This window comes from Tamandua tetradactyla, chromosome 8, assembly GCF_023851605.1.
Source record: "Tamandua tetradactyla isolate mTamTet1 chromosome 8, mTamTet1.pri, whole genome shotgun sequence".
In the NCBI taxonomy this organism is placed as follows: domain Eukaryota; kingdom Metazoa; phylum Chordata; class Mammalia; order Pilosa; family Myrmecophagidae; genus Tamandua; species Tamandua tetradactyla.
The window spans coordinates 42771418-42798051 of record NC_135334.1 but is presented as its reverse complement, the minus strand read 5'-3'; the positions used below and the strand labels follow the sequence as shown (position 1 = coordinate 42798051).

General features: G+C 35.0%; 1 protein-coding gene across 1 annotated transcript in view; it reads left to right on the top strand.

Annotated features, from left to right (window-relative positions):
- Positions 1-26634, top strand: part of CNTN5 (contactin 5) — a 495183-nt gene that overhangs the window by 228073 nt on the left and 240476 nt on the right. Inside the window, exons 9-11 of the mRNA XM_077114702.1 lie at positions 10002-10138; positions 12003-12132; positions 14111-14261. Of these exons, the coding sequence (XP_076970817.1) occupies positions 10002-10138; positions 12003-12132; positions 14111-14261 (418 nt within the window). The remainder of the gene's footprint in view (positions 1-10001; positions 10139-12002; positions 12133-14110; positions 14262-26634) is intronic.

The following is a 26634-nucleotide window of genomic DNA, read 5'->3' as shown; positions in this document are numbered from 1 at the left end:
TTGGAAGCAGATAATTTGTTTTCTAGATCTCACAGGTCTGCAGACAGAAGAAAATTGTGCATCAGAACTGACCACACCCAAAACCAATATTGATGAGACTTTGGACTTAGCGTTGTTACTGAAATGACTTAAAGCTTTTGAGATGTTGTGTTGGAATGAATATACTTTGCATGGCAAAGAACATGTCTTTTGTAGTACAGAGGGAGGACTGTAGTGGGTTGGAACTACATACTACAGAAAGACCTATTCTTAACCTTCATTCATTCCTATGAGTGTGAACCCATTCTGAAGTAACCTTTTGATGAGCTTACTTCAGTTACAGTGTGGCCCAACTGAATATTTACCATGAGTCTCAATCCTAGTTCTGAAGGCCTTAAAGGGGAGGCCACAGAGAGAGAAAGTCACACAGGGAGACTAGCCAGAAGCTTGAAACCAAGGGATCTGGAAGAGAACTAAGAGGCCAGGGAGTCTGCCATGTGCATTGCTATGTGACAGAAAAGCCAAGGAGCAAAGGTTATTGGCAGTCAACCAGGCACACCATAGTCTTCTGAGATAAAGCATCTCCTTGATGTCACCTTGATCTTGGACTTCTAGCCCCAAAACTGTGAGCCAATAAATTTCCATTGTTTAAGCCAACCCCTTGCATGGTATTTGTTTTAGTAGCCAGGAAACTAAACTGCATTCACAAAGGATTACAGGAGCACTGAGTGCATGGCATTATACTGAGGTGTGCCAGGGAAATCTTTGAGGGGTTTTGAACTTCAAACGGTAAATAGAGGAATGCATACTGGAAGAAAAGGACATAGATTGATAAAATGTTTTTATAATTGTAGTACCAGCATACTTTTGCTTAATTTTTGATCATGGATGTTGTATTCAGTGGAAATCACAAAATAAATTGTCCACACATCCCTAAATCAAATCATTAGGCCAACACTAGCCAGCAATTAAAAAAATTGTTGTTTCTATACTCCAATGGAAAAAGGACTAATATTCAAATATATTATGTTATTATTATCATCACAGCGGAAGTATAAATTGTTACTAGTTTTCCATTATAGATAAAAATTTGATACTGAAAATCAGAGCTCAGCCAGAACTTTACTACTTAAAACTGCCAATAAAGGCAAGGAGTATTCATTTGTCTTATGCCTATAAAGAAGTCTCAAATCTCACTAGGTCATGAAAAATGGACCACTCATAAGTGAAAATTAGATTGTACAGTCTGGGGTTAAGGCTCTTGCCTGGACTGACTCTACATGCCCATCCTACTTAGCTACTAAATTCATATACAATAGCAACTGCTGCCAAGAAAATAGAAAAAAGCCCTGCTAACATTATAAGGTGAACCTTCTGGTGGGAGGGTGAACTAGTAAGAAACAATCTGTGGACTGTCCTCATCATAGACAATTAGATATCCACTGTGGGCCAGCTGAGTAAAGACAAACTTTGTATAGAAAAATGATTTAGATTTTTGCCTAGAAAAAGAAACAGGTTCAGCTAGCTACTTGGCATGTATTTCTGCCCATTTGCAAAAGATATCTTGGAAACATGTGACGTCCCACCATTTCACATGTTATGGGGAGCTCCCTGCCAGGCTCCACCAAGTGGCCCTACATTTGGACTTTCGCTGATAGTCCCAGTTTATTTCTGTTGACCTGGGGCAGTTATAAAGAGTGCCGCATTTTACTTCAGGATCCCGTGGTCACCTGACTTTTGAATTTTGAGAACATGTTGTGTTTGACTTGTGGGTTTTCTTCTCCATCAAACTCTGTAAAATGTAGGAAGAGTGGTGGCCAGCATTTCTACCTGGATTGGCAGAAGACATAGAAGGTCATGAGGCATGAATATTCCACTGCATCCGTGGTTTGTGTTTACAATCTTCTCTCAGTGGAATGAGTTTCTGTTGGAAGTTTCTCCCGTTGGAAGAGGTAGAAGCTAATGCTTTTTTACCCAAGTGATCAATGTTCACAGAATACTGAAAAGGTAGGGTTTTTCCAATAGTGAGGTAATTTTCCCTCTTGAAAGTTTAATTATGGGGATGTTTGCTGATCTTCAGCTGTTAGATTTAAAAAATGAGCCAGAGTTTTAAAGACACCTTTCTAGTCTCATTTTTCTTTGCCAAAGCATAGAAATGATTGCTAATGTAGATGGTAGGCATAAATGTAAGCCACACTCCTCTATGACTCAGTATCTGCATGGTAAGCATAATACAAAAGAGTACAACAGAATGAAACCACATAAATAAAGATAGAGGGAGGCGGGCCGGGGACATAAATGAAATCAGAAAGATAGATGTTAAAGATTGAGATGGTATAATCTAAGAATGCCTAGAGTGTATAATAATAGTGAAATGTACAAGGTACAATTTTAAAAATGTTTTTGCATGAGGAAGAACAAAGGAATGTCATTATTGCAGGGTGCTGAAAATAGATGTAATTAATATTTTAAAATGTCACCTTCTGTGTGAGACTAAAGCAAAAAATATTTATTAGTTACAAAATTTATATTTTGACTAGTGCATTTCCTAATATAACTTATGCAGATAGTTTGATTGAATGCCATAAGTACTTGGAATCTCAGGTAGGACATGAGATTTTTCTGGTTTGTCCAGAGTGATGCCCCAATGAATCCCAGAGTGATTCGATCAGTGAGTGGAAAAGTATCTGCAAAGCCCCCTTCAGGGAGTAGTGAGAATGGGGAGAAATTCATCTTCCCCAAGTTGAATTCTTGATATTCTCACAAGCAGTGTGGACAACCAAAGCTATAGGCTGAGACCCCAGTCTTGGGGTTTGTTCATATGAAACTTAACCCCGCAAAGGATAGGTCAAGTCTACTTAAAATTTAGGCCTAAGAGTGACCCCCAAGAGAGCCTCTCTTGTTGCTCAGATGTGGCCCCTCTCTCCAGCCAACACAACGAGCAGTCTCACCACCCTACCCCTCTCTACGTCGGACATGATGACTCCCAGGGGTATGGACCTTCCTGGCAATGTGGGACAGAGATCTTGGAATGAGTTGAGACTTAGCATCAAGGGATTGAGAAAAACCCTAGAATGAGCTGAGACTTAGCATCAAGAAATTGAGAAAACCTTCTCGACCAAAAGGGGGAAGAGGGAAATGAGACAAAGTGTCAATGGCTGAGAGATTCCAGAGTGGAGAGGTTATCCTGGAGGTTACTCTTACGCATTAAGTAGATATCATCTTGTTATTCAAGATGTAATGGAGAGGCTGGAGGGAACTGCCTGAAAATGTAGAGCTGTGTTCCAGTAGCCATGTTTCTTGAGGATGATTGAATAATGATACAGCTGTCACAGTGTGACTCTGTGATCGTGAAAACCTTGTGTCTGATGTTCCTTTTATCTACCTTGTCAACAAAGGAGTAGAACATATAGAATAAAAATAAATAATAGAGGGAACAAATGCTAAAATAAATTTAGTTTAAATGCTAGTGACCAATGAAAGCAAGGGGTAAGGGGTATGGTAGGTATAATCTTTTTTTTTTTCTTTCTTGTGTTCGTTTTATTTCTTTTTCTATTGTCTTTTTATTTCTTTTTCTGAATTAATGCAAATGTTCTAAGAAATGATGAATATGCACCTAAGTGATGACATTGTGAATTACTGATTATGTTGTTTTGTTTATTTTTTTAATTAATAAATACATTAAAAAATAAAATCTGGTTAATAATTTATAATAAAGAAAGGATAATTGATAAAAAAATATAGTTAAATGAATGATAATTAAGGTGAATTTGCCTGTCAAGTATATAAACAAATAGTTGGAAGATAATACTCATAAAAAGGGAAAAGAATAAAACTGTAGTAAAGAAATGAAACAAAATTTTGGAAATAATTTTTACTGTAGAAGAAACTGCATGGTTTCTCCATTGAATATGCCTTTTGCTCATAATATAGAGTAGTTTTATTGGTGACATAATTTCCTTGGTTATTTTTGTCCTTTTTAGTTTATGGTGATGGAACGAAAAACTTGGTTTTATCTAGTTATGCCATATATAAGTCCTTATATTTCCAATCTAAGCTTAGCCTTGCTTATTAAAGAAGGAAGGGAGGAAGGAGGGATGAAGGCAAAGAAAGATGGAAGGAAGGAAGGGAAGGAGGGAGGAAGACAAGGAAAAAAATAAATGAAGAAAGAAGTGAAATGAAAGGAAGGAGGAAATAAAGGAAGAAGGAAAGAAAGTGAAGCAAGAAAAGAAACGAATAACCAAAAGAAAGAAGAAAGGAAGAAGGGAAGAGAGAAAGAAAAAAGGAAGGGGGGATAAAAGGAAGGAAGGGAGAGAGAAAAGAAGAAAGGAAGAAGGAAGAGAGAAAGAAAGGAAGGAAGAAAGAGAGAAGGATGGAGGGAGGACATTTGTATACAGAAAAATGTTATTATATAAAGATGAGTGATCTGTGACTTTAATGTGTATCCTGTGCCCCACCAACTAATAATTTGTCACTGTAGAGTAAGGACATTGCCATTAGGGTTTCTCTCTGGATAGTTTATTATTTAGACAAGAGGTATATTGGTATTAAACATACCTGTATCAAGGTGCTCAAAGGAAAATTACACAACTCTATAGTAAATATCCGATAAATAATTCAGTTTTATTTTTAGCACAGTGTAGTATTATAGACTTCCTTATGTATTTTAAATCACTCAACAGTACCCCAACAAATATTAATGACTTCCTTTATCTCTAGTTTGATTGTACAATCTCTCAGGTAAATACTATGTTCTTTATTGTAATTTCTCCTATTTCTTTCTAGCAATAAGCAGTATGTTCTGCCCACAGTGGAAAATTTTTATTAAACTCTCACACTCTTATAAATATTGATGGCTTAGAAATGCATGCCATTCTACAGTGTCACTATAAAGAAAAGGTGAAAGTCAGGAGAAACCAAAGGACTAGGGAAAGGAACTAATAGTTATCAAGAGCTGAAGTCCTAGATGCTATGGTCAGACTGGGTACTTTTCATCCACTAATTCCCAAGAACCCTTAGGTATTAGAATTCCCATTCAACAAAGGAAGAAACTAATGCCTAGAAAGATTAAACAGCTCATTACTCAAGTCCCATTGATAATGAACAGTAGAATCAGAATCCAATTGAGGACTGGCGATGACCGCAGATTTCAACCCTCTGCCCCAACTGGAGGATGCTACATTTCAGTAAAATATTAAGGACCTGAGCAAACGCAAAGAGAGTGGGATGTAGAGTAGTAACTTCTTATTAACCATGCTTTTATTAATGTTAGACAAAACTATAGGATATGTTAAAATCCTTGTCATTTTTCTCATTCTCTGTTTTTCTTTTCTTTATAATTTTATTTAGTTATATTGGGCATGACTTTGAAAGATAATTTATTTTAGCTGATAAATAACACTAAAAATTTATTGTAGGAAATAATGTAAAGTTGTATATATGTAAAGATGAATTATTTTATAAATTAAGAAACGTTTTCACCCTATTTTCTTTAGAGAAACTTTCTTGCCTTAAATTCTACTATTGCAATGAAAATGGTGACATATATATGTGTGTATACACATACACACACACTAGAAAATGATATTCAAATAAATGCATGTGGAATGACTTGGAGGGGAGTAAACAATATTTATTATATTCAATCATCATAGTAGTCCATTAAAATAGGAATTACAATCTATAGCTGACAGATCAGACTCATGAAAGTAAAATAACTCATTCCCAATCACATATTAAAGCAAGGGCAGGATAGCCCTGGGATTGGAACTCCATTCACCTCCAAGTTTTATACTCTTTCAAATATAATGTGTCACCTGTTACTGGCCCACATCTGAGAGTCATACTATTGAAAGTGATCTATGTGGTTAAAAGATGTTGACGCCTCAATACTTAATAGTATAGGAACAATGAAGGCAGCCAATAACACTTAGCATTTCTCAGTAGGGAGTTACAGAATTCCTCATGACAAGAGATAATAAACAGTTTTCTTTATGCACATCTGTTTAGTGTTTTGAAAAGTGTAATCCAGAGGCTGAACTGAAGCTCAAATGTATTACATAAGTTCCTGCCAATACACAGTACATCTGGTGAGAGTTTTAACAGCTTCTGGGTTTAAAGTGCCATCTGTCACCTCAGTTTTCCATACCTTAAATAGGTGACCTGACAAAAGCTAGATTGATGGAGATATTAAGTTTATTTTAAATGTGGTCCAGCATGAGATTTTCTTTTTCAGGTAGACACTGATTCCCCACATCTTGCTGTATGTTAACCTCACATTATTATTCAGGCACCAAAGCCGTTGTCCTTTAGTTCCCTGAAGCCTTTTCCAAAGAAAACTTTTAGATGTAACCTTTTTTGTTTCTGATTATATATGACCAATAATTTGTTATTGTCCTAAATATCTGACGAATACTGTGCTAAGACAGATTCTTTCAGGCTATAATTCAGTTTTTCGTATCTTAACTTTCTAATCCTACCACTGCCCTTTTGAATAATTATTTTTTGGTTCATAGAGTACAGACCCAGTAGCCTATAAAATATCATACAATATGAAAAAGAAGTCTGTGAAAATTGAGCTGATCTTATTTTGAATAAAACATATTTTCCAATACATCATGAAGGATGAAAATTCATAAATCAAAATAGCCTCAAAGATAATTAGTTCCTATCCAGTATTAGCAATAACATTTTTTTTCCAGTATGAAGATTAACTTTATTGTAACATGATCCACAACCAAATTCTGTGTGTGTGTGTGTGTCTGTTTGTCTGTTTGGCTGGGCTTGCTTGAAAGTTTTTATATGACATTAACAGTTTACAACTTTTATATGGCATAGAGAAAAGCACCCAAGTGATAATACAAAGTTATAGTTTGTTTTTTTATATTATATTAATAATAATAGCTGTGCATATCTATGACACAAAGATTCATAAGCCATGAAGAACCATAGTTCAAAAGAGCAAGATATACAATCATACCTGCCTTTTATTCATCAAGAATTAATAAATCAATAGTTCTTTTTATATTCTGTGGTAGAGCAATTGGCCATCTTTACTTGTGGAATTGTTGGTAAAGTGAATTTGAATAATATTTTAATTGCGTGTCTGACTCATCCACTGGATTTTTTGGGAGGGAGATTTTGAATCGACAGCAAATAAGCATTGTGGGATATTTGTCTTTGCGTTTCTCATACGAAGCATTGTGTACATAGTGGTATCTAATAAGCACTTGAAAAAGAAAGGAAAACAGAAATATATTTTAGGTCCATTGATTACTTTGTCTGATTCCTTTGACAAGTCCCTTTTGGAATCAGGTCTCTAAATTAGGCCATTTTATAGAATAATCCAAAATATGCTTGAGTAACTATTATATTGATTTCTAGTTTTCTCTTTTGCAGATGATACAATCTGAGTTTACTGTAATATTTTAATACTTTCTTAACTAATTAATTTCTTAACTAATTTCATTTTAGGAAATTAAGATCTCTTTTCAATTTCTTTTTAACTCCCACAAGCTGCATATTCCAGTGCTAGTATATTGAGACAGATCGATAACTATAATCAACCAATATTTTGTAAAAACTAGACGTGGGTCAACATTGTATTGAAAGTAAGTATAAATGTCACGTTAACTATGCGCTCCGTGTTCTCTAGCTGGGGTATCAAACTGTAACCAACTAAAACATTCAATAATAACGTAAGAGGGGTAGCAAGCTAATATAATTTTTTTTCCAAGTGAATAAAAACTACAGGGGTTCAGAGAAAGCACAGGTGACTCTGGTTAAGAGTTGTGATTAATAAGTCTTGTATAATTTAGACTGAATCTTGAATTGTGGGGAGAATCAAAAGAGGTAGGGCATCCCACGTGGAGTGAATAGCTTGAGGAAAGTGGAAGATATGCTTGGGAGGCAGCAGACCTGCCTACCTGGAGTACAGGTGCCAGCAGAGTGGGAAGTAGTCCAGCAAGGTGAAGAAGGAAAGATTACAGAAAACCCAAATGTGAAAGTCGGGTTTAGCATTGCGTTCATTTCTTACCATTCCTCTCAGTATTGTTAGCATACGTAACACGTAATTACAAAATTCAAAATTAGGGTCAGTATCTGAAACTGAGTATCATAATATTTTTAAGTTGCAGCTTTTAGACTTAGAAGTTGAATCATTGAATGTTTTCAGATGCCTATAAATCCTGACTACGCCAGGGTAGGTTTCCTTAAAGACCAGAGTCTATTGTTTGGAAGGCCAGTGAACTATCAAAAACAAAATTCCTGTGTAGACAAAGACAGAAGATAAAATCCTGAGAATAAAACAATGGCAGCCAATTCATCTTTGACTCTACCGGAGTGGGGTAAGGGAAGTACATGTGCCCTGGAACTAGAAATTCCTGGATATGAAAGTGACTTCTATTCCTTATTATCTGCATGGACTTGGGAAAATTCACTTAACTTCTTTGAACCAAAGTTTCGTGATTCATAAAATGGGATCTGGTCTTTTAGTTTTAGTTTTTAATTAGTTAATTAATTTTTTCTTAGAGAAGTTCTAAGTGTACAGAAAAATCATATAGAAAATACAGAATTTCCATTTAATCTCCCCCCCCATTATTAACACTTTGCATTAGTGTGGTACCTTTGTTACAATGGATACAAGAATATTATAATTGTACTATTAATTGCAGTCATTATTTACATTATGGTTTACTATTTGATTTGTACAGTCCTATTTTTTTTTTTTAGATTTCATTCTAGTAACATATATACAACCTAAAATTTCCCCTTTTATCACATTTATATATATATAATTCAGTGGTGGTATTACATTCACAGTATCCATCAACATCATCCATTACCAAAACTTTTCCATCACCCCAAATGATTTGTTTGTTTTAAGGATTAATGTTATAGGGATTAATAGAGAATTTAGCCTAGCAGCTAGGACGTAGGAGGTACTTAATAAGGAGGAGTTCCCTTGCTTTCTCCTTCCTTTTAAATTGGCTTTGGCTTTGGGCAGCTGTTGTCCTGTTACCCACTATTCTGATATTCATGTGTAGAGTTCTTTAACGTGTCTTGTCTGCTGCCTTACTCCTTTTCCTTGGCATTGGCTTTAAATCTCCTCTACCACAACACAAACTCCTTCAAGATAGAAATTAGTTGTTTCTGTATCACTAAGAGCCTCTGGGATTAAGCAAGTACTAAATAATAAGAGGTGAAAAGACATGTAAATGAATGATTGGACAAAGTCCTCACTAGCTCAGATAAAGTAAAATATTTTATAGTTTTGTGCCAAAAAAATTTCGTGAGAGATATAATCAAGTTCAATGTTGTTTTGCTATTTATTGCGTCAATGCTCTTAGCCCAGAACAGATGTAGACAAGTAGTCACTTGTATTCAGTGTTTTTATTTTTAAAATCAATCAATGGAGGAAAGACCTGTATTTTACAGATTTCATGCCATCATATCACCTCTTTCTTGATGTAAGAATGTCTTCTTTAACTTTAGTAAGTTTGAAAGCTTTTTTCAAGAATATTATTATGTAAAGGTTACTAAATCAAGAAACATATGTTTATAGCAAGTAAAATTTGAATTTACAAAACTCGTTTCCAAAGTCATTCAGATTCTACTAAAAGAAAAAAAACAAAACAGAAAAGTCATTCACTAAATCGGTTTGTGGTATTACCTCTGCCTAAGCCAGTGTCCCAATACTTTGAAGCTATGCGTCTCCTTAGGTACCTGACTTTGTACCAAACAAGTTGCAGTGTGTCAGGGAGAATCAAACCACTTGCTTTAAAGTGAATAAAGAAAACACCAACATATTCTTAATAAAAGCGCTTTAAATGATCAAAATGTCTTCACTGCTATAATGTTTTCTGCAGCAGACATAGTTCTTTGTGTAAGAGTTCTGTGATGCTTCCAAATATCTGTGACTGATAAATTGCTTTAAAAATTGTGTATTTCCACGTGGATTTTGAACTTGGTAAAGGGTGTTTGGGAGCTGAAATCAGCCTTCTTTAATGCTCACCTAATTGCAGCCTCCCCACACTGGGCAGAAAAACTGAACGACACCCATTTGGACAGCGGGAGCCCCCTCCGATGGGAATGCAAGGCCACGGGAAAGCCCAGACCCACGTACCGCTGGCTGAAGAATGGAGGCCCACTGATGCCTCAGGTACTACTGGCAACTCTGAACCTGTTCCAGTGTAATTCAGCAGAATTTCCTATAGGGCAGATGAGCCTCTCTTTCCTTTAGTCTTATTGAAAGGCATTTGCTACCTCTGTCTTATAATACTTTTGGCATGAGAAATGTGACTTAAGCAAAATGTTTTTTTTTTTTAATTTTAAATAGCACATTAGGTTTTTGAGGCACACATTGTTTCTTCCATTTTCTCTGATCCTGAAATTCATAAGAAAATGTCTGTGATTCTCAGAGAAGCGTTGCCCTTTATAGCCAACTTATAGATATCATCTGTCTGGTTACTGCCACTTTACAGAGTGGAGTTAATCCCCAGAGGTAAAGTGACTTCCCCAGGATCACACATCCAAAAGAGTACGAGACTGGAGTAGAAGCTCAGTCTCCTGTGTGCTCGGTAGGAATCTTTCTGAGACATCCTGCCCCCCCGCCCCTAGATATAAGACATGTCTTTTCAGTAAACCCTTGCATATTTTTAGAACTAGTATTGGATTTAAAAATGAATCAATTATTATTTAAATTTGGAATAATGGTAATATATTTAACTATCCCCTTGTGTTTATAGTGGCCCTTTCCAGGAAGGAGGACTGAAAGAAATAGCTCACTATCTGTGGCCAAAATGGAGGAAAATGCATAAAATTGAGTCTGCAAGCAAAGCTTCTGCATAGGTCTGGCCACTGCAGGGGCCTCTCACCTATCATTTAGCTCCTCAGGCCCCAGTTTGTGCCTTTGTAAAATAAGGGAATTGATCAGATCATCCCCACAGCCCAGCCAGCTCCAACATTCTCGTATTCTAAAACCAGTTATGCCAAAACAAAATGCAAATACACAAAAAGACAGACACAAATAAAAGGACAATATAGCTGATTAAAAATAAATAAATAAATAATGGGGGGGTATGTTCTGAGACATTGAGTCATTGGTCTTTCTCTATAAGTCTCCTAGGGATGCCAGATGAACCTCGAGAAGGAGAAGGAGCTGGGTCCTTCACATCGTCTACCCCCAGTGTCCAAATAAAGTAAATTCCACTGGCAGACGATACCTCTGCTAAGTGCGTGGGCTTAAGTTGAACACAATGTCAAATTCCTTGGCATAAGTAGTTTGATCAAAGCACACCCACTGAAAAATTAAAAAAAAAAAAAAAAAGATTTGCTTGGAGTTAAGTAGACAAAACACCTGGTGGTTTAACAAAATTTTAAATTTAGTTTTGAAATTTTTATTTGCTCATGGCCTGAGTTTACCTCAGCTTGCACATGTTCAACTTTATGTCTTCCATTTTAAATTACTCCTGATAATAGAGTTTACAGTTTCTGACCAATGCTAAATCCAGCTGCAGGGCAGTGTTTGGTGTGTGTGTGTTAATTTGTCATGAAGTGAGAAAAAGGCAAACTCCTGACTGGATCAGCATAGGAAAGGAGGTCCTTGTTGTGACCTCTGCCATCTTCCCACATATCTACAGTCCCTATTCTTTCCACCACGTGAATGCCTGCTCCATCTGTGTAAAATGTGTGCAAAGAAAACCATCATCTGCTGATTGTATGTCACAAGTTCAACTAGCATACCAAAGGCAATTCCATTTAAAAACAAAATTGAAAGTAGGACTTAGAAGAATAACTACAGGAAAATGTAACCTATTTTCTGGCCAAGAGATAGTTATAATTTGCAGGAGATGTATTATAAACACAATAATTAACAATAAGTTTGTGTTGAGAAATTGCCAAATAATGTTTAACTGCACTGATGTTGAAGCTTTCCTTTTTCTTGGTCTAGAAGAGAGTATTCATGAAATCCATATCACTTGTTTACTTTCTAGATCTAATTTTTTTTTGTTGTTCCATTACAGAGTAGAGTTGAGATGGTTAATGGAGTATTGATGATCCACAATGTGAATCAGTCAGATGCTGGAATGTATCAGTGTTTGGCTGAAAATAAATATGGAGCCATTTATGCTAGTGCTGAGCTGAAGATTCTAGGTATGTGATTTCTAATAAATAGGGAAAAAAAAAAGGGTTGCTTCTTTTCATGCTCTAAATCTCCCTATTGTGGAGTTTTATGATGTGATTGTAGAAGTCTGTTTTATGGATTGAAAAGAATACTATGTCTTGCTGATTTTTTTTTTTTAAGTTTTGGGGTCAAGTTTACATTGTAGATAATTTGTCTCATAACTTTTTTTCTTTTATAAGAGTCACCTAATGTTAGTTTTTCATTTTAAAATGTTGACACAATGTTTTTTCCCTTTGGCATTAAAAAAATCAAATAAATTCATTAACTTTCAAGGAGGAATGCTTTACGAATAGGGAATCAGAATGTAGATTTTTAGAAGTCTCTCTCTGCTGCCATCATAATCATTATCATTTCCCAAGCAGTTCTTCCCCACCAGTAAGAATGTGGTTCCTATAAGGCAGGACTCTATGATAAATCATCCTCTTAACATGGTACCTCAACCAACATACCCTTACATAAAAGAGATTCTTCTTGAGGCTAGGTAGAGCCATCTCAAAGGGTTATATCCCTGATAAGGACATAACCTGGAAACTGGCACTGCTTTAGCATTCTTTAACTGCTAAGGGGAGCAATCAGTCCACTGGAATAAACTCCCAAGGTTGAGGATACTTGGGCTATTGAAACAGAAGTTGTTTTTTCCCATTCTGATGGTTTCCTAATCTTTGCTTTTGAGATGTTCATAATACAAACAACGACAATTCCATGACCTTAATTCATTTTCTCCCAGGAGTGGGCAAGAGCCCAGGTGTGCTCTCTACTCCCACGTACTTTCCCAAAGCACAGCATTAATAGAAACATCCAATATTCGTTTTGGGTGATTTGAATCTGGGAACCTAACGTTCATGTGTTAGCTAAAGGTAATATATCATCAATTCGTTTATTAAAGTATGGATGTTTGCACTTGATATTTCCCCCCACTACAACATATCAATTCAAAATAGAAGAGGATCCCATATTTCAATCTCCTACATCCTAACTAATCAGGTATAAATGTGCTTTCTTATCAACTCACACCTCAACATTTCTGAATTAGAGTTGACCTGGCTTTCTCCTAGTTAAGTTTACCCAGAGACATTCCCTAACGTGTCTCTTTCTCATTCGTTGGGCTTACTTTCTAAATATCTATTGTAAGTTCTGTTCACAGTAGTCAGTCACAAATGTTAACTGCACTCTCGCCTATAAAATCCTTAACTTTTCTTCCAATTTATTAGCACATCGCAATCGCATGCGTATGTTTTTTAATGTTGTGCCATGCATTGTATTGCTATATGACAGATGCACACTAATTCTGAGATACCTATGAAATTATCAGATTTGTATAATAAATTTCTCAGCATAGTGAGCTTTTAGGCATGTCTTTCAGATTTTCTTTCCGATTCAAAAGTGTCATGAGATATAAATCCAGTGAAAATAATAACGAATGGTCGGGCTTAGGTGAATAATTGCAACGAACAAAATAAAAATTGGTATTGAAATTTAAATTATTTAACTTTTAACTAACATCTCTTTAAAACTCCCTTAAATTTTATATAATATTAAAGTAAAATATAGGTTAAATTAAGTTACATAGACCGAAAATGGAAGACACATTTTGAAAGGAAGCCTAAGTAGACTTCTTTGGTTGACCCCTTGACATTTTTTCCCCAAGTTTCTCATTAATCTTTCACAATTGAAGTTGGTAATAATGAATTAAAGCAAGTCATTTTTTTTACACAGTCTTTGTCTGTGAACCTCACATTGTATGTAACCAGTAAAGCAAATCAGTAAGACATCTATTAATTATTAAAGAATATAACTGATGAGCTAGTGCCTTTTACAGATGTAGGTATCCTACTGATTTTATTTAGTAATTTATCTCAGAGGAAAAAAATTGTGAAATCCTGATGAATCTTCCATTAGAAGCTATTGTCATTGCCCTTAGTAGAACTAACATTGTCTGTTTAACAGCTTCAGCTCCCACGTTTGCACCAAATCAACTGAAGAAAACCATAATTGTTACCAAAAGCCGAGAAGTCATCATAGAGTGCAAACCCCAAGGCTCTCCAAAACCAGCCATCTCATGGAAGAAGGGAGACAAAGCAGTTAGAGAAAGCAAAAGGTTAGAAGTCTATTCTATAATTCAAACTTTTAATATCAGACTTTTTTTGAGACTGCAGATGATATACACAAAGTAGAAAAGTAAGACATTTTCCAAAAAATTGAAATAATGTTTTCTCTATATAGTGATTTAATAAGTTCAGTATGGTCAGAATTCTTTGCTTCCAAGTTGTTTCGGCAACAATTAGGAATTTCACCAGGTTATGGAAAGTAAACACTTTCGGTAAGCTTGTCATTTCACAAGATTACTTTGATTGCTGAAAGCAAATGACAGATATGCAAAGAATATTTAATGTGTAAAGATGTCTTCGCAAATAAAAGTTAAGGACATCACATGAAGAAGAAAGAGGAAAATCAGGAGAAATCAATACATGATTTCCATATATAGTGGTCTATATATACCGAGTTCAAAAGTCTCATGCTTTACCAGTCATTACCATATTCATACTGCAAATGGTGATTTAGTTTTGCCAAAGAAATATCCTCCATTATGTTAAAATCATAGTGTTTTATTATTGGTTTCATTTGATCTGTAAGGATGGGAAGTTTATGCCTTGAATTATGTTTGTTCAGATCTAAGTAATAATAGTTCAAATAATAGTTCAAATAATTTAAATTGGCAATAATAGTCTGACTGATTTTTCCTTTAAATATTTTTGGAGTATTTTGAAATATTTGAAAACTTTCCTTGGAATGTTTTGTTTTCCATCTGAGTCTGAAAAACACTAATTTAAATTGCCTGTCTCAGATGAAATGCTTTGTGGAATGATTGGATTCTATTCAGGACAAAGGATGTTTTCTGGAACATGTGACCAATTGGGGTTGACATGTGTCATTGTTCATCTTGTTTTGACACAGAATTCCTCTTTCTTAGTGGTGCCGTAGGTGGTTGAATTGATCAAGTCCTGGTTGAAATTTTTGGATGCTGAATTTTTGGGTTCATACAAATGTGGAGTAGAAAATAAAAACTAAAAAAAAAAAAAAAAAAAAAAAACACCCTGGCCAAACCTTATTAAAACAGAGAAAAGTTATTTTCATTGTAAAATAAGTACAGATAATTTGCCCTGTTTGGTTAGCCTTTTCTGAAGGTATTGAAAATTTTACAGTGTCAACAAAATATATATATATCCTATCAGTGCCAGGTAACCCATATCGAAAACATTATTTTGTTTTATGTTGGGGGGACACATGAATCTTGTCCTATTTATTTTAGTTCACTATAGGTAGGTTCCTCATTCAATTATCCACAGACATCATACTGTAAGTTAAAAAAATTAGGTGCACATTTCTTTTGCCAAAGTAAAAGCATAGAGAGAGGCAAAAAGTTGTGTTTTCTATTAAAGGACTATAATATAATAAACTTTTCATTTTCATGAAGTCAAAAAAAGCAGTTTGTGAATTTCCCAGTTTTCTTGTTCCCTTTTTTCTTTACTGCTAACTCGAAATACCCTGACCCCCAACTCAGACCACTCATATTTTCCCAAATGTCAATACTTCTCGTCAGAGTTGTTTGGAAAGGAAGTGAATTGTGAAATATGTGTGCTTTTATTTATCAAAGTAAAAGCAAGGCTTGGCTGCATTTGCTTAGCATTCTGCCTGCCCTGATCAATATTTTTAGATCTGTAGACTGACTTTACTTGTAGCAAAACTCAAAGGTATGGTGCATTTTCACTCGCCATAAACTTGACAAGCACATATATATAAGATACCATTTTTTTAGTAATGCCTGATTGATTATGACATGCTATTTGTATCTAGTGGGAAATAAACCTAACTGCAGTACACAGCTAATATGTTTGCTGAAAAGCAAGGTTGAGAAGAAACCGCAGCCCATTTTTTAATTGAGTGAGAGAAATGTCCACTGTAAATTATGCTACATCAAAAGTTATATGAGATTGAGACCATAATTACAATGTTCTGCCAGACAGTATAAAAAATTCACAGTATCATAAGGATTATTGAATACATTTCAAGATGGAAAATTCAATTACACTATTATACTTCATTTATTATGTGTCCATTAAAAGTAGTTCTCTATGAAAAGTATTGATAAACACTGCTACTCTAAGGATGCATTTTCCTAATTAGTGCTAGGCTAGTTTCAGAATATCTGCTTGGCTGTTTTTGTTTTTGGTTTTGGCTGAAACTGTGTCTGTGATACCACATCAGAATCAGACAATTAAATATTCCCATAGTCTAAATCCTAGAGCCTCTCTCTATAATCACATAAGCAAAGAGCATTAGAACACATGGGGGCTCTCTTCATTCTCAACTCAATCTGAACACACTATAGAGCATTAGACCAACTGGATTCCTTCCTTTTCCATTCAAGCTTTTGGTAAAGTCTTCAGAGCAATGTATCACATCATAATGGCAACCATTGATAGTTCCCATCCAGTCTCTCTCAAAACTACCCCAGTCTCAGACACCAATTCTGCCCTCTGATCCTAGAGAAGGTGTTTAGAAGTTCAAGTTACTCAGCATCGAGTCAAGGTGGTAGGTATCTCATTATGACTTGTGATCCAGTTTGAGTAACAGTGTCTCAGGCAAGTTCTCAAATTCTATCCCTAGACTGGCGAGTGTTGCCTTTTGCCTGAAGCCTTGCTGATACCCTGCCCCATGTGCCTGCCCTTCCATAACTAAAGACTTGTTCTTTTCAGTACCCTCTACCAAGTAGTGTTTTTCCTCTAAACTTCCCACCAATGTGTGATGAGGAGGGAGTTGAAGGGGTTGTATTTCCCCCTTTACTGTGTACATATGTCATTATATCTAGTCATGCCTCATGCCACTGCTTCCCTGCATCTCATGATAAACTTCCCATAGCCTATTTCATTTCTCCTGCTAGGCATCTTCTAATCTCTCATTCTGTTGGGAAAGTTCCAGATTCTAGCCTCTTCCGGTTTTTGCAAGCCTATGTTGTTAACTCTTTCATAGTCTTCTAAGATATGGTCCACAAGTTAGGCACTTAATACATATTTCTGAATTAAAGAATTGTTGAGTAAGTAAATGAATTAATCCATCTGGTGAAAAGTAAAAATTCATTTATTAATTTAAAATACCTTTATGTATATATTTAATAAATTGCTATTATTTATTAATCATTGTGAATGGCAGTTGATCTGTTTGTCCATATTGGGTAGCCCCAGATATCATGAAGAGCACAATCTAGTTAGATAAAAAAAATATATAAACATTTGAATATTAAAATAAAAGGCTAAGATTTATATAGAAAGGATTCCACTATACACTGTAAGAAAATGGACAAAAGTGTACATCCTGAAAATATGTGTGAGGTCATAAAATTTAAAAGTTTGATATATGTATTGCACATTCTTAAAAAGGTGTCAGTTACATATAACCGCTTATTTTATTATGGAAAGTTGAGATAACTTCTCTCTGTTGTTGAACACACCAACAGTTTGATAAGATTTGTAAATAATGATTAAACTGGAAATGAAGGTGTCAGAAAACAATTAATTTCCCCAAAGCTTCCAGAAATTTCATAGTGGAGGTACAGATGAAATCATGGTTTACTTCGAGTACAAGCATATTCACCACTCATAAAAAACTACTCAAAATATATTCACCATTCACCCAACCTACAACAACTTAAAAAAAAAAAGAAAAGCTTTTTAACCTTGTCCTTCATTAATAATTTTCATTTATTTAGGGTTTGTTCCAAAGAAAACACAATCAGCAAATGACAGTTTCCTATATTGGCAAATAAATAAATAATAGCTTTATACTAGGAAAAAGAAGTTAAAGTGATAATGTATTATTTACAAAAAACATTTAAATGTAGAAACATAATCCATTTCAAAGCATAAAATTATATCCTGAGCAATGGTATAAAAATATATTTTTTCTGCAATGAAAGTTCTTTAATGATCAAAACATATCGGAAAGTCACAAGGTTGAATTTGAATTTGGAGTTAACTGCAATTTAACTCTAAACTGTTAATGTAATTTTATAACAACTGAGGTTATAATCAATCATTTCTTTTATCAACAGAGTGCCAAATAACCCATTTATTTACCTTTCCTGCCAAATTTTGACTGACGACCAGGTTTTATTTGGTTTTTTGTTTGATGCTTTTTTTTGTTTGGGAGGGGGCTTTTAAAATACAACCTTTTCTAGATCTGTTTCCCTAAGAAAATTCATAAGGTACTTAAAGTTTAAAAATTTGTAAATAACAACTAGAATATAATATAACATTGAGAAGAAATCTGATTAGTAAGTTGCCTGCCTATATATTATAAAGGATTTAATTCGTCTGGCCCTAAAAGATATATCTAGCATGTATAAGGAAATACATGACATTTGAACCTACGTGGATCGTTAATATCTCAGAATGATCAATGTGAATTACTCCTCAAACTATAAATCACATTATTGCTAATAATGATGATGACTGCTTGTAAGTCTGTAGTAGTTATCATTTGCAAAGCACTTTACCGTGTGGGTAACTGTGTAACAGGACTTGGGTGTCCTGCTAATCCTGCAGACTATGAGGTTTTGACAAGTTAGCTAGCTTATTTCTTTATTTAAAATGAGGGGAAAAAAGTAACCTTGGTGGGTCATGAGGAATAAATAAGGTTCTGTATGTAATATGCATAGGCCAGTACATGGCATCTAGGAAGCATTTGGTACTGCCTGTGATGGTGATGGTGATGATGGTGGTGGTAGTAGTGAAGGGTTGGCAGTGTTGAAGATGATGATGATGGTATCATTTAAATCTTTGAACACTGGTGTCAGTTTCTGATATCAATAGCTTGCCACTCACCTTTGCCTTCTCCAGTAATTAAGGAAAAGCATACTTGACTTAAGTTATCATAACTTAAAAGGCATACTTGATTTAAGTCTTTTATGTCCTCTATGTGATAAATTTTTAATATATCAATCTAAATCCCTAAACTGACATTCCTTTACACCCCCCAAACCTCTATGTGTCATCATTTATGTCTGGCATTTTCTACACTCATCCTCCTTTCCCTACTCCTGGTTCAGTATCTTGGGAAAGCTTCCTGTACTAGCAGGCCCAGTATTTACTTGTTTCATGGTCACTTCATAGACCGTGGGCAAATGGATCAATATAAATAGGGAGTTCATGAAAAACTGAGAAGGTTTCTTAAAGTGTTTTGTATTGTTTTTTTGTCTTGTTTTGCTTTTATTACTTTTCTCCTGGTTTTTCTTTTTTGTGGTTTTTTTGTTTTGCTTTGTTTGTTTTTTAAGGAATCTCATGCTCTGCCTCAGCTTTTTTTTATTTTTGATTGATAGGTATTATATATTCTCATATCATGTAATCATCCAAAGTGTACGATCAGTGGTTCACAATATCATCATATAGCTGTGCATTTATCATCACAATTGACTTTTTTCTTTTTTGTCAAAAATACCATGTATACAAAAAAGCAATAAATTTCTAGCCAATTTGCAACAGTTAGTTGTGGAACAGATTTCAGAGTTTCATACAGGTTACAACTTCACAATTTAAGGTTTTTACCTCTAGCTGCCCTGAGATACTGGAGGTTAAAAGAAGTATCTGTATAATGATTCAGAAATCATACTCATTTGTTAAACTCTACCGTCTCTGTATACTCCACCATCACTTTTGATCTTTCTCCCACTCTTTATGGGTATTTGGGCTATGCCCGTTCTAACTTTTCATGTTGGAAGGGGCTGTCGATAATATGGAATAAGGGGATGGAACCAGTTGATGTTCTGGAGAGGCTGACCCCTCTGCATTTCAGGACTTATCTGGTCCAGGGACCCATTTGAAGGTTGTAGGTTTCTGGAAAGTTACCCTTGTGCATGGAAGCTTTGTAGAATCTTATACATTACCCTAGGTGTTCTTTATGATTGGCTGGAATGATTTTGATTGAGGTTTGGCAAGTTATGATAGGTAGCAACGTCTAACTGAAGTTTGTATAAGAGTGACCTCCAGAGTAGCCTCTTGACTCTATTTGAACTCTCTCAGTCACCAATACTTTATTTGAAACATTTCTTTTCCCCCTTTTGGTCAGGATGGCATTGTTGATTCCATGGTGCCAGGGGCACACTCATCCCTGGGTCTGCCCCAGCTTTTAAGATGAATAGCATATATCCATTTAGGTTCCTTTATAAATCATGTCCATGTATGATGTGAAAACTTATAAACTCCAAAAGTAGTAGAAGTAAAACATTCCATAGAGATTTTTTCCTCTGCTATACTTTCATTCCGAATGTTTTACTCATCAAATTCATATTGGATTTTTACTTCAGCTCATTATTTCCATTACTTAGCCATCAGCTTTTGTTAAAATATAATCATCTAGAAGCACTCCAGCAGTGCACAAATATTAAACTTTCACATTACATGTTCAATTTCCCATAATTTTTGTGGGCAAAGACAATGAACAGTACTGAACTGAACAGTACATAGTTTGAGTAAATGCACAACTAATTTTGCTTCCTTTCCATCTGCACAAATATAAATAAACTATCAGTTATTAAACCTCATAGAATATTCCATGCATCCTTAAAAATTATTTACAGTTGTTGCAACTTTAAAGTAGTTTAAGTGCCAGTTTTCATTTCTGGATGGAGGGGGGTATCGATTACAGTGATAATGGGCTATGATTGAAATGGGTACTTAAGGAACCCTACCTCCAAAAGAATAAAAATTACCCTATGGAGCAGATATTATAAGATAATTTTTCTTTTATGTGAATATAATCATAGCAAAGACTTGTACAAAATCCTTGTAATATTCCCCTACTCACCAAAGGAGCTTCAATATGGCAAAGTTTCCAGCTTACTCATTTAACATACACAGCAAATTGCCCTTGAAGAACCCATTAGTTGCCTTCAAATGGGAATTCATGTAGAGTTTATTAGGCAACAGTGATCAAGCTCACACACTGACTCACAGACATATAGAAAAATACATTATTTGTGTAAGCCCTAGAGGACGTTACTGAGGGGAAAGCAGGGTCCTCTTACGTTTTCCAAGGAAGATGAGGAATTCATGGGTATAATTAGGGTCTTGTTTCTGTCCCTTTCTTTCCACCTACATGCTGTGTCTGCTAATGAACAAGCTGTTTTGTTGTTTCCTCTGTGACAGTGTCGCTTACATATTAAGAACATAAACAATGTAGACCCTAGGTATCCTGGTTTTTTTCAGAGGGATGGAAAGATAAAAGGTGATAATGGAGTTATACAGAGAAGATAGGATTTAACAAATGAATACAAATGCTGAACCATTAAATTGATATCTTGTTTGGTCTCCAGTATTTTACAGCAGCTAGAAGTAAAAACCTTAAAACCAGGATACCTAGGGTCTGAGAAATTGTATAATGAAGGGGAAAAAAACATTCATATATCCAGAGTGTATCAGCTGATTTTCTTTGTAAATTAAAATTTATTCATTATAAGAAAATAAAATGATCAGAATGTTATCTGTCTCAAGGAAGATAAATTTGATAAGTTCCTTCATAAGATTTAAGTCCTATGAAATGCTTACAATACACAATGTTTATCACTTAGGCATGGTAACTTGCTGTTCCATAGGTCCAGTGAGCATAAGGGGTAAAGAGGAAAAGATCTTTTTTCATTATGGTGGAGTCAGAATATTCCCTTCCTGGCTTTCATCACCCTCCATTTAAAATGTTAATTAAAACACAAAAGGAGAAAAATAAATACAAAGTCACAGCAGCATTGGATGTTAAAACATAGATGAACAAATTCACATCCTGTAGCAGGAATCACCTGTTCATGCAGAAATTGGCTAAATTAAGAAATAGTCAATGAGCCATTCATGCCTAGATCTCTGAATCTTATCTTAACCACAGTCAAGATAAGAAGCCAGTAGGAGAAATCTTCCAACTTTCCTGCCTATGCCTCCTAGACTGAGAAATTCAGCCTCACTTAAAAGCTGGCAGAAATCCTCCTACTACGTGGAAGCCATGCTCTAAGGTGGCAAATTGCTACTCTCCTCTTTCTACCTAATGAGCACTAATCCAAAACCATTTAGGAGATTATGAATCCAGAAAAGGGTAACAGCCAGGGGTGAGAGAGGACATAAATCCTAGAATTTGAAGTTGTTAAAAAAAAAAAAATAGCCATAGACACCATGGGATCAACAATTCCATCCTGACCAAAAGAGGGAAAAGAAGTGTAACTAATAAAGTATCAGTGGCAGAGAGAGTTCAAATAGAGTCAAGAGGCTACTCTGGAGGTCACTCGTATACAAACTTCAGCTAGACGTTGCTACCTATCATAACTTGCCAAACCTCAATCAAAATCATCCCAGCCAATCCTAAAGAACACCTAGGACAATATTTAAGATTCCACAAGGGTTCCATGCACTAGAGTAACTTTCCAGAAACCTACAACCTCGGGTCCCTGGTCCAGATAAGTACTGAAACCTAGCCCAGCCTCTCCAGAACATTAGATAGTTCCATCTCCCTACCCCATATTAGTGACAGTCCCTTCGAATATGAGAAACTTAGAATTGCCATAGTCCAAACACCCCTAAAGAGAGGGATGGAAAGATAAAAGGTGATAATGGAGTTATACAGAGAAGATAGGATTTAACAAATGAATATGAATGCTGAATCATTAAATTGATATCTTGTTTGGTCTCCAGTATTTTACAGCAGCTAGAAGTAAAAACCTAAAATTGTGAAATTGTAACCCATGTCAAAGTCTGAAATATGTTCTACAACTAATTGTGATGCTGTGCTTTGAAATTTATAGCTTTTTTTGTGTATATGTTATTTTTCACAAAAAAAAGAAGGGAAAAAAGTTGATTGTGATGATAAAAAATATTTAAGTGCTCTAGCCTCCCGTATTCTGGAGCAGCTAGAAGGAAAAATCTGAGAGGACTGAATGGTAGCCCATGACAAACTCTGGGATCTGTCCTGTAACTACTTGTTGAAGAGTACTTTGAAAACTATTGCTTTTTTATTTCTTTACTTTAAATATACATTATACTATACAATGAAAAAGTTACAAAAAATAAAATAAAAGTTTAAAAGAGAAAGGAACAATCAAAGAAAAATGAAACACAAGTTCCACCTACAAAAAAAAAAAAAAAAAAAATAGCCATAGAGAGGAAGTCTGTTGATTTCCATGGACCCTAGTAATTAAAGAATTCCGTGCACTGCTTCTAGCAAAGAACTACAGGCTGTTTTAGATTTTCCAGGGTTAATTTACCTGTACATATTAATAAGATGAGTAGATGAAAGTAGACAAACATCCTGCCACAGTCTATTAAGTTGCATTAGAACGCTCTGACTTCTGACTCATCAGTGGGCATGTGACTGGTCTCCAGGCTAAGGCCTGAGGAGGGGATTCTGGGGCACTGAGAGGATTAGCAAAGAGAGACAAGGGACACTATGAACATTGTCAAGTGGCTCACGTCAGTCCTGTGAACATCAAAGCATAAAAGGAGCGTAAAGTACTGAACCAGTTAAACATAAAGGCTAAATAGCCACAAATAGAGTAACGAAATTTCAAGCAAATTTAAAATGGTTGATTTCCAAAAAAAGAGAAAACCTGAAAAAGCTGTGTGTGTATATGTTTAAATATATGCACATATGTGTATTTGTGAATAAATAAAGTACATTGTGGGACTCCAGAAGTCACTTACATTTGTATGTAGCTGGACTAGGTTGGGTAGTGGGTAGCACAAGTAAGAGTACTAACTCACCAGATACAAAATCAGAAGTTAGTAGATTTATTTTTAATATTCAATAAGCAGAAATGATACTTCAAGGATATTTTACATTTTTAACTTAAAACGTAGCCACTGGCAGAACTAAAAATGTTCTAAATCATGGTGACCATACAAGCAACATAGAGTCATAGTGCATATATATATATATAAATTTATGGACCATAGTATTTTTTTGAAACCCTGTTTTTGATGACCACTTAAGGAGAATGAAAAATGATCATGATATAATATCATTGAAGAATTCATTGTAAGAATATAATACAAATTTTATTTGAAGAAAAAATAAATATGCATACACAAAAACATTAAAACTGCTGGAAATAGAGCAGCTACTTGTTCTCAGAGCTAATCTTTAAGTGATAGATTATAGAACATTTTAATTTTCTTTTGCTTTTCTGCATTCTACAAATTGCATATAAAGATTATGTAATATATTTATAATCAGTAAAGAAAAGTTAAGGCAAACAGTAAAAATGTGTAGGAGGAAACTTCTTAAGACAAACTAGCATTTTGATTAGATATAAATCTAATCTATTCAAAGGGAAGGCCAACCTCATCTATCCTGCTACATATTCTACATCTTAAAGGTGAGACACTACTTGGCTGTGAATATACTTCAAGCTGAATACCCTAGTCTTTTAGAGATGTATTTAAAAAGGAAAAATGGATTTGATTGACATAAGAGATTCAGTTTTAGCTCCACTTTGAATAGTGGAGCTCCTCTCTTATTCCACCATCACTTTAATTAACATACCAATTGAATAGACCTGCAATCAACAGAAAATTAGATTTTCAAGCTAATTTAAGCATATAATTAGTCATTCTTCCCTGGGTTTCCTTTTTTTTTTTCTTCAGTTTGTTTTGTTTTGTTTGGTATTGGCCAACTGGAGAGATTAGGCACTCAAGACATTTCAAGTAGCAAACATCCTAAATTGTACTTTTGATTTTCCTCTACTTTTCTTCCCCATATAAACCGTGCTTCTATCATAACCACAGGAATCTTCCCTAAGCACATCTTTCATTGTATCGTCCCCCTTCAAACCACCTCAGTCTTCTATTAATTGCAACCATTGTTCATCAACATGATATTAGAGGTTCTCCATAATTTTTCTATCAATTCATTTGAAACAGATTAAGTTCAACTGTGTGAAATTGCCCTATTCTTCAAAAATGGGGGAATAGAAATAATTCCATATGTTCTATCTAATATTTTTCAGGACCTACATATTGTGCTAGGTGAACAGTCAGGAATGAAACATATGGGTTCTCTGCCAATAGAGAGTTCACAATTTGGACCTACCCGATTAAGTGTTCAGCTATGTTTCTTTCCCTATGACTCTCTCTCTCTCTCTCTTCATTTCTGCCCCTCTCCACCCCACCCTCACCCCAAATAAAAAATAACTCCTATGAAGTATTCAATCTTCAAACTACACCAGACGTTCACAATTCCCCAGAACAGTTCCTGCATTTTCTCACCTTTTAACCTTGCTTGCACTTCCTCATCCCCTCCACTCCCCTTCCCTGCAGTGTACTAGTCACCCTCTCTAACATTTGAAATCCTACTCAAAGGAGAACGCTATCCTATTATCATTTCTCACCACTGGAAATGTTCAAGCAAATGCAATCATCAGGAAGCTGAAGGTAGTGGGAAGTTAAAAGAAAAATGGTTTAAGTCAACTTCTAACTTTAAATTTAGTTCCCAGGATGTACCAATTAACACCATTTGAGTTAGATATTGTCATCAACAATATGCAAATTTTGAAATTCAAATTCAAACTCATTAAGTGATTTTTGCTAGATCATCCATGCCAAAGCTGGGCTTAAAACCTAGTCCCATGTTAGTCAACGATTTTATGGTAATCCTAGAAATCAAATTGTTTAATAGCCATACTGCATTTAAATCTCCATGGAGAAATAGAAAATAATGATGGAACCCTCCTTAGTGTCAATGGTGTTTTAGATAAGGATTCAGCTTCCTAGTCTATATTCAAAAGCTTCATGACTAACTTCACAGGGAATTTGCATGCACACACATGCAACACACACACACACACACACATACACCATTCACAAATGTTTAGAATATCTCCCAAATAAGGGAACTTAATTTGAGTCTAATTTTCTTGCAGTGTAAGTCATGGGATCAAATGACAAACTAAGAGGCACAATGGCCAAAATTTCATCTTGCCTTTATTTTCCTCTTTCTCTCCCTTACTCAGTGGTAAATTAGACCACACTGATACTGTCAATCCAATTATAATAAATATGCTTTGCTCTCTCTCCTCAGCAATACTTTAATCAACCAAATATTATAGATAAAATAATTCTAAAAATGGTGTTACCACGATGCTCCTGGGTTATCCTTTAATTTTTTTTCCCAAGGTAGAGCTATACTCTTTTGAGGGGAAAATTGAGGTTTCTAAATTTAGTCTCAGAGAAGGAATCATCCACAATAATTCAAATCTCACTGCATTACTATATGCTCATGCTGTGCCAAATAGTTAAATAAGAGTGGAAATAAAGAATTCTCACATTTTAAATAGTTCCATTTTCAACAGTATATTTAGATAATATAACAATGATCATGTATCTTCAAATTAATGACATCTGTTTAAACACAGAAGACACATATGTAAGAAATCTTCAAATTCTTTG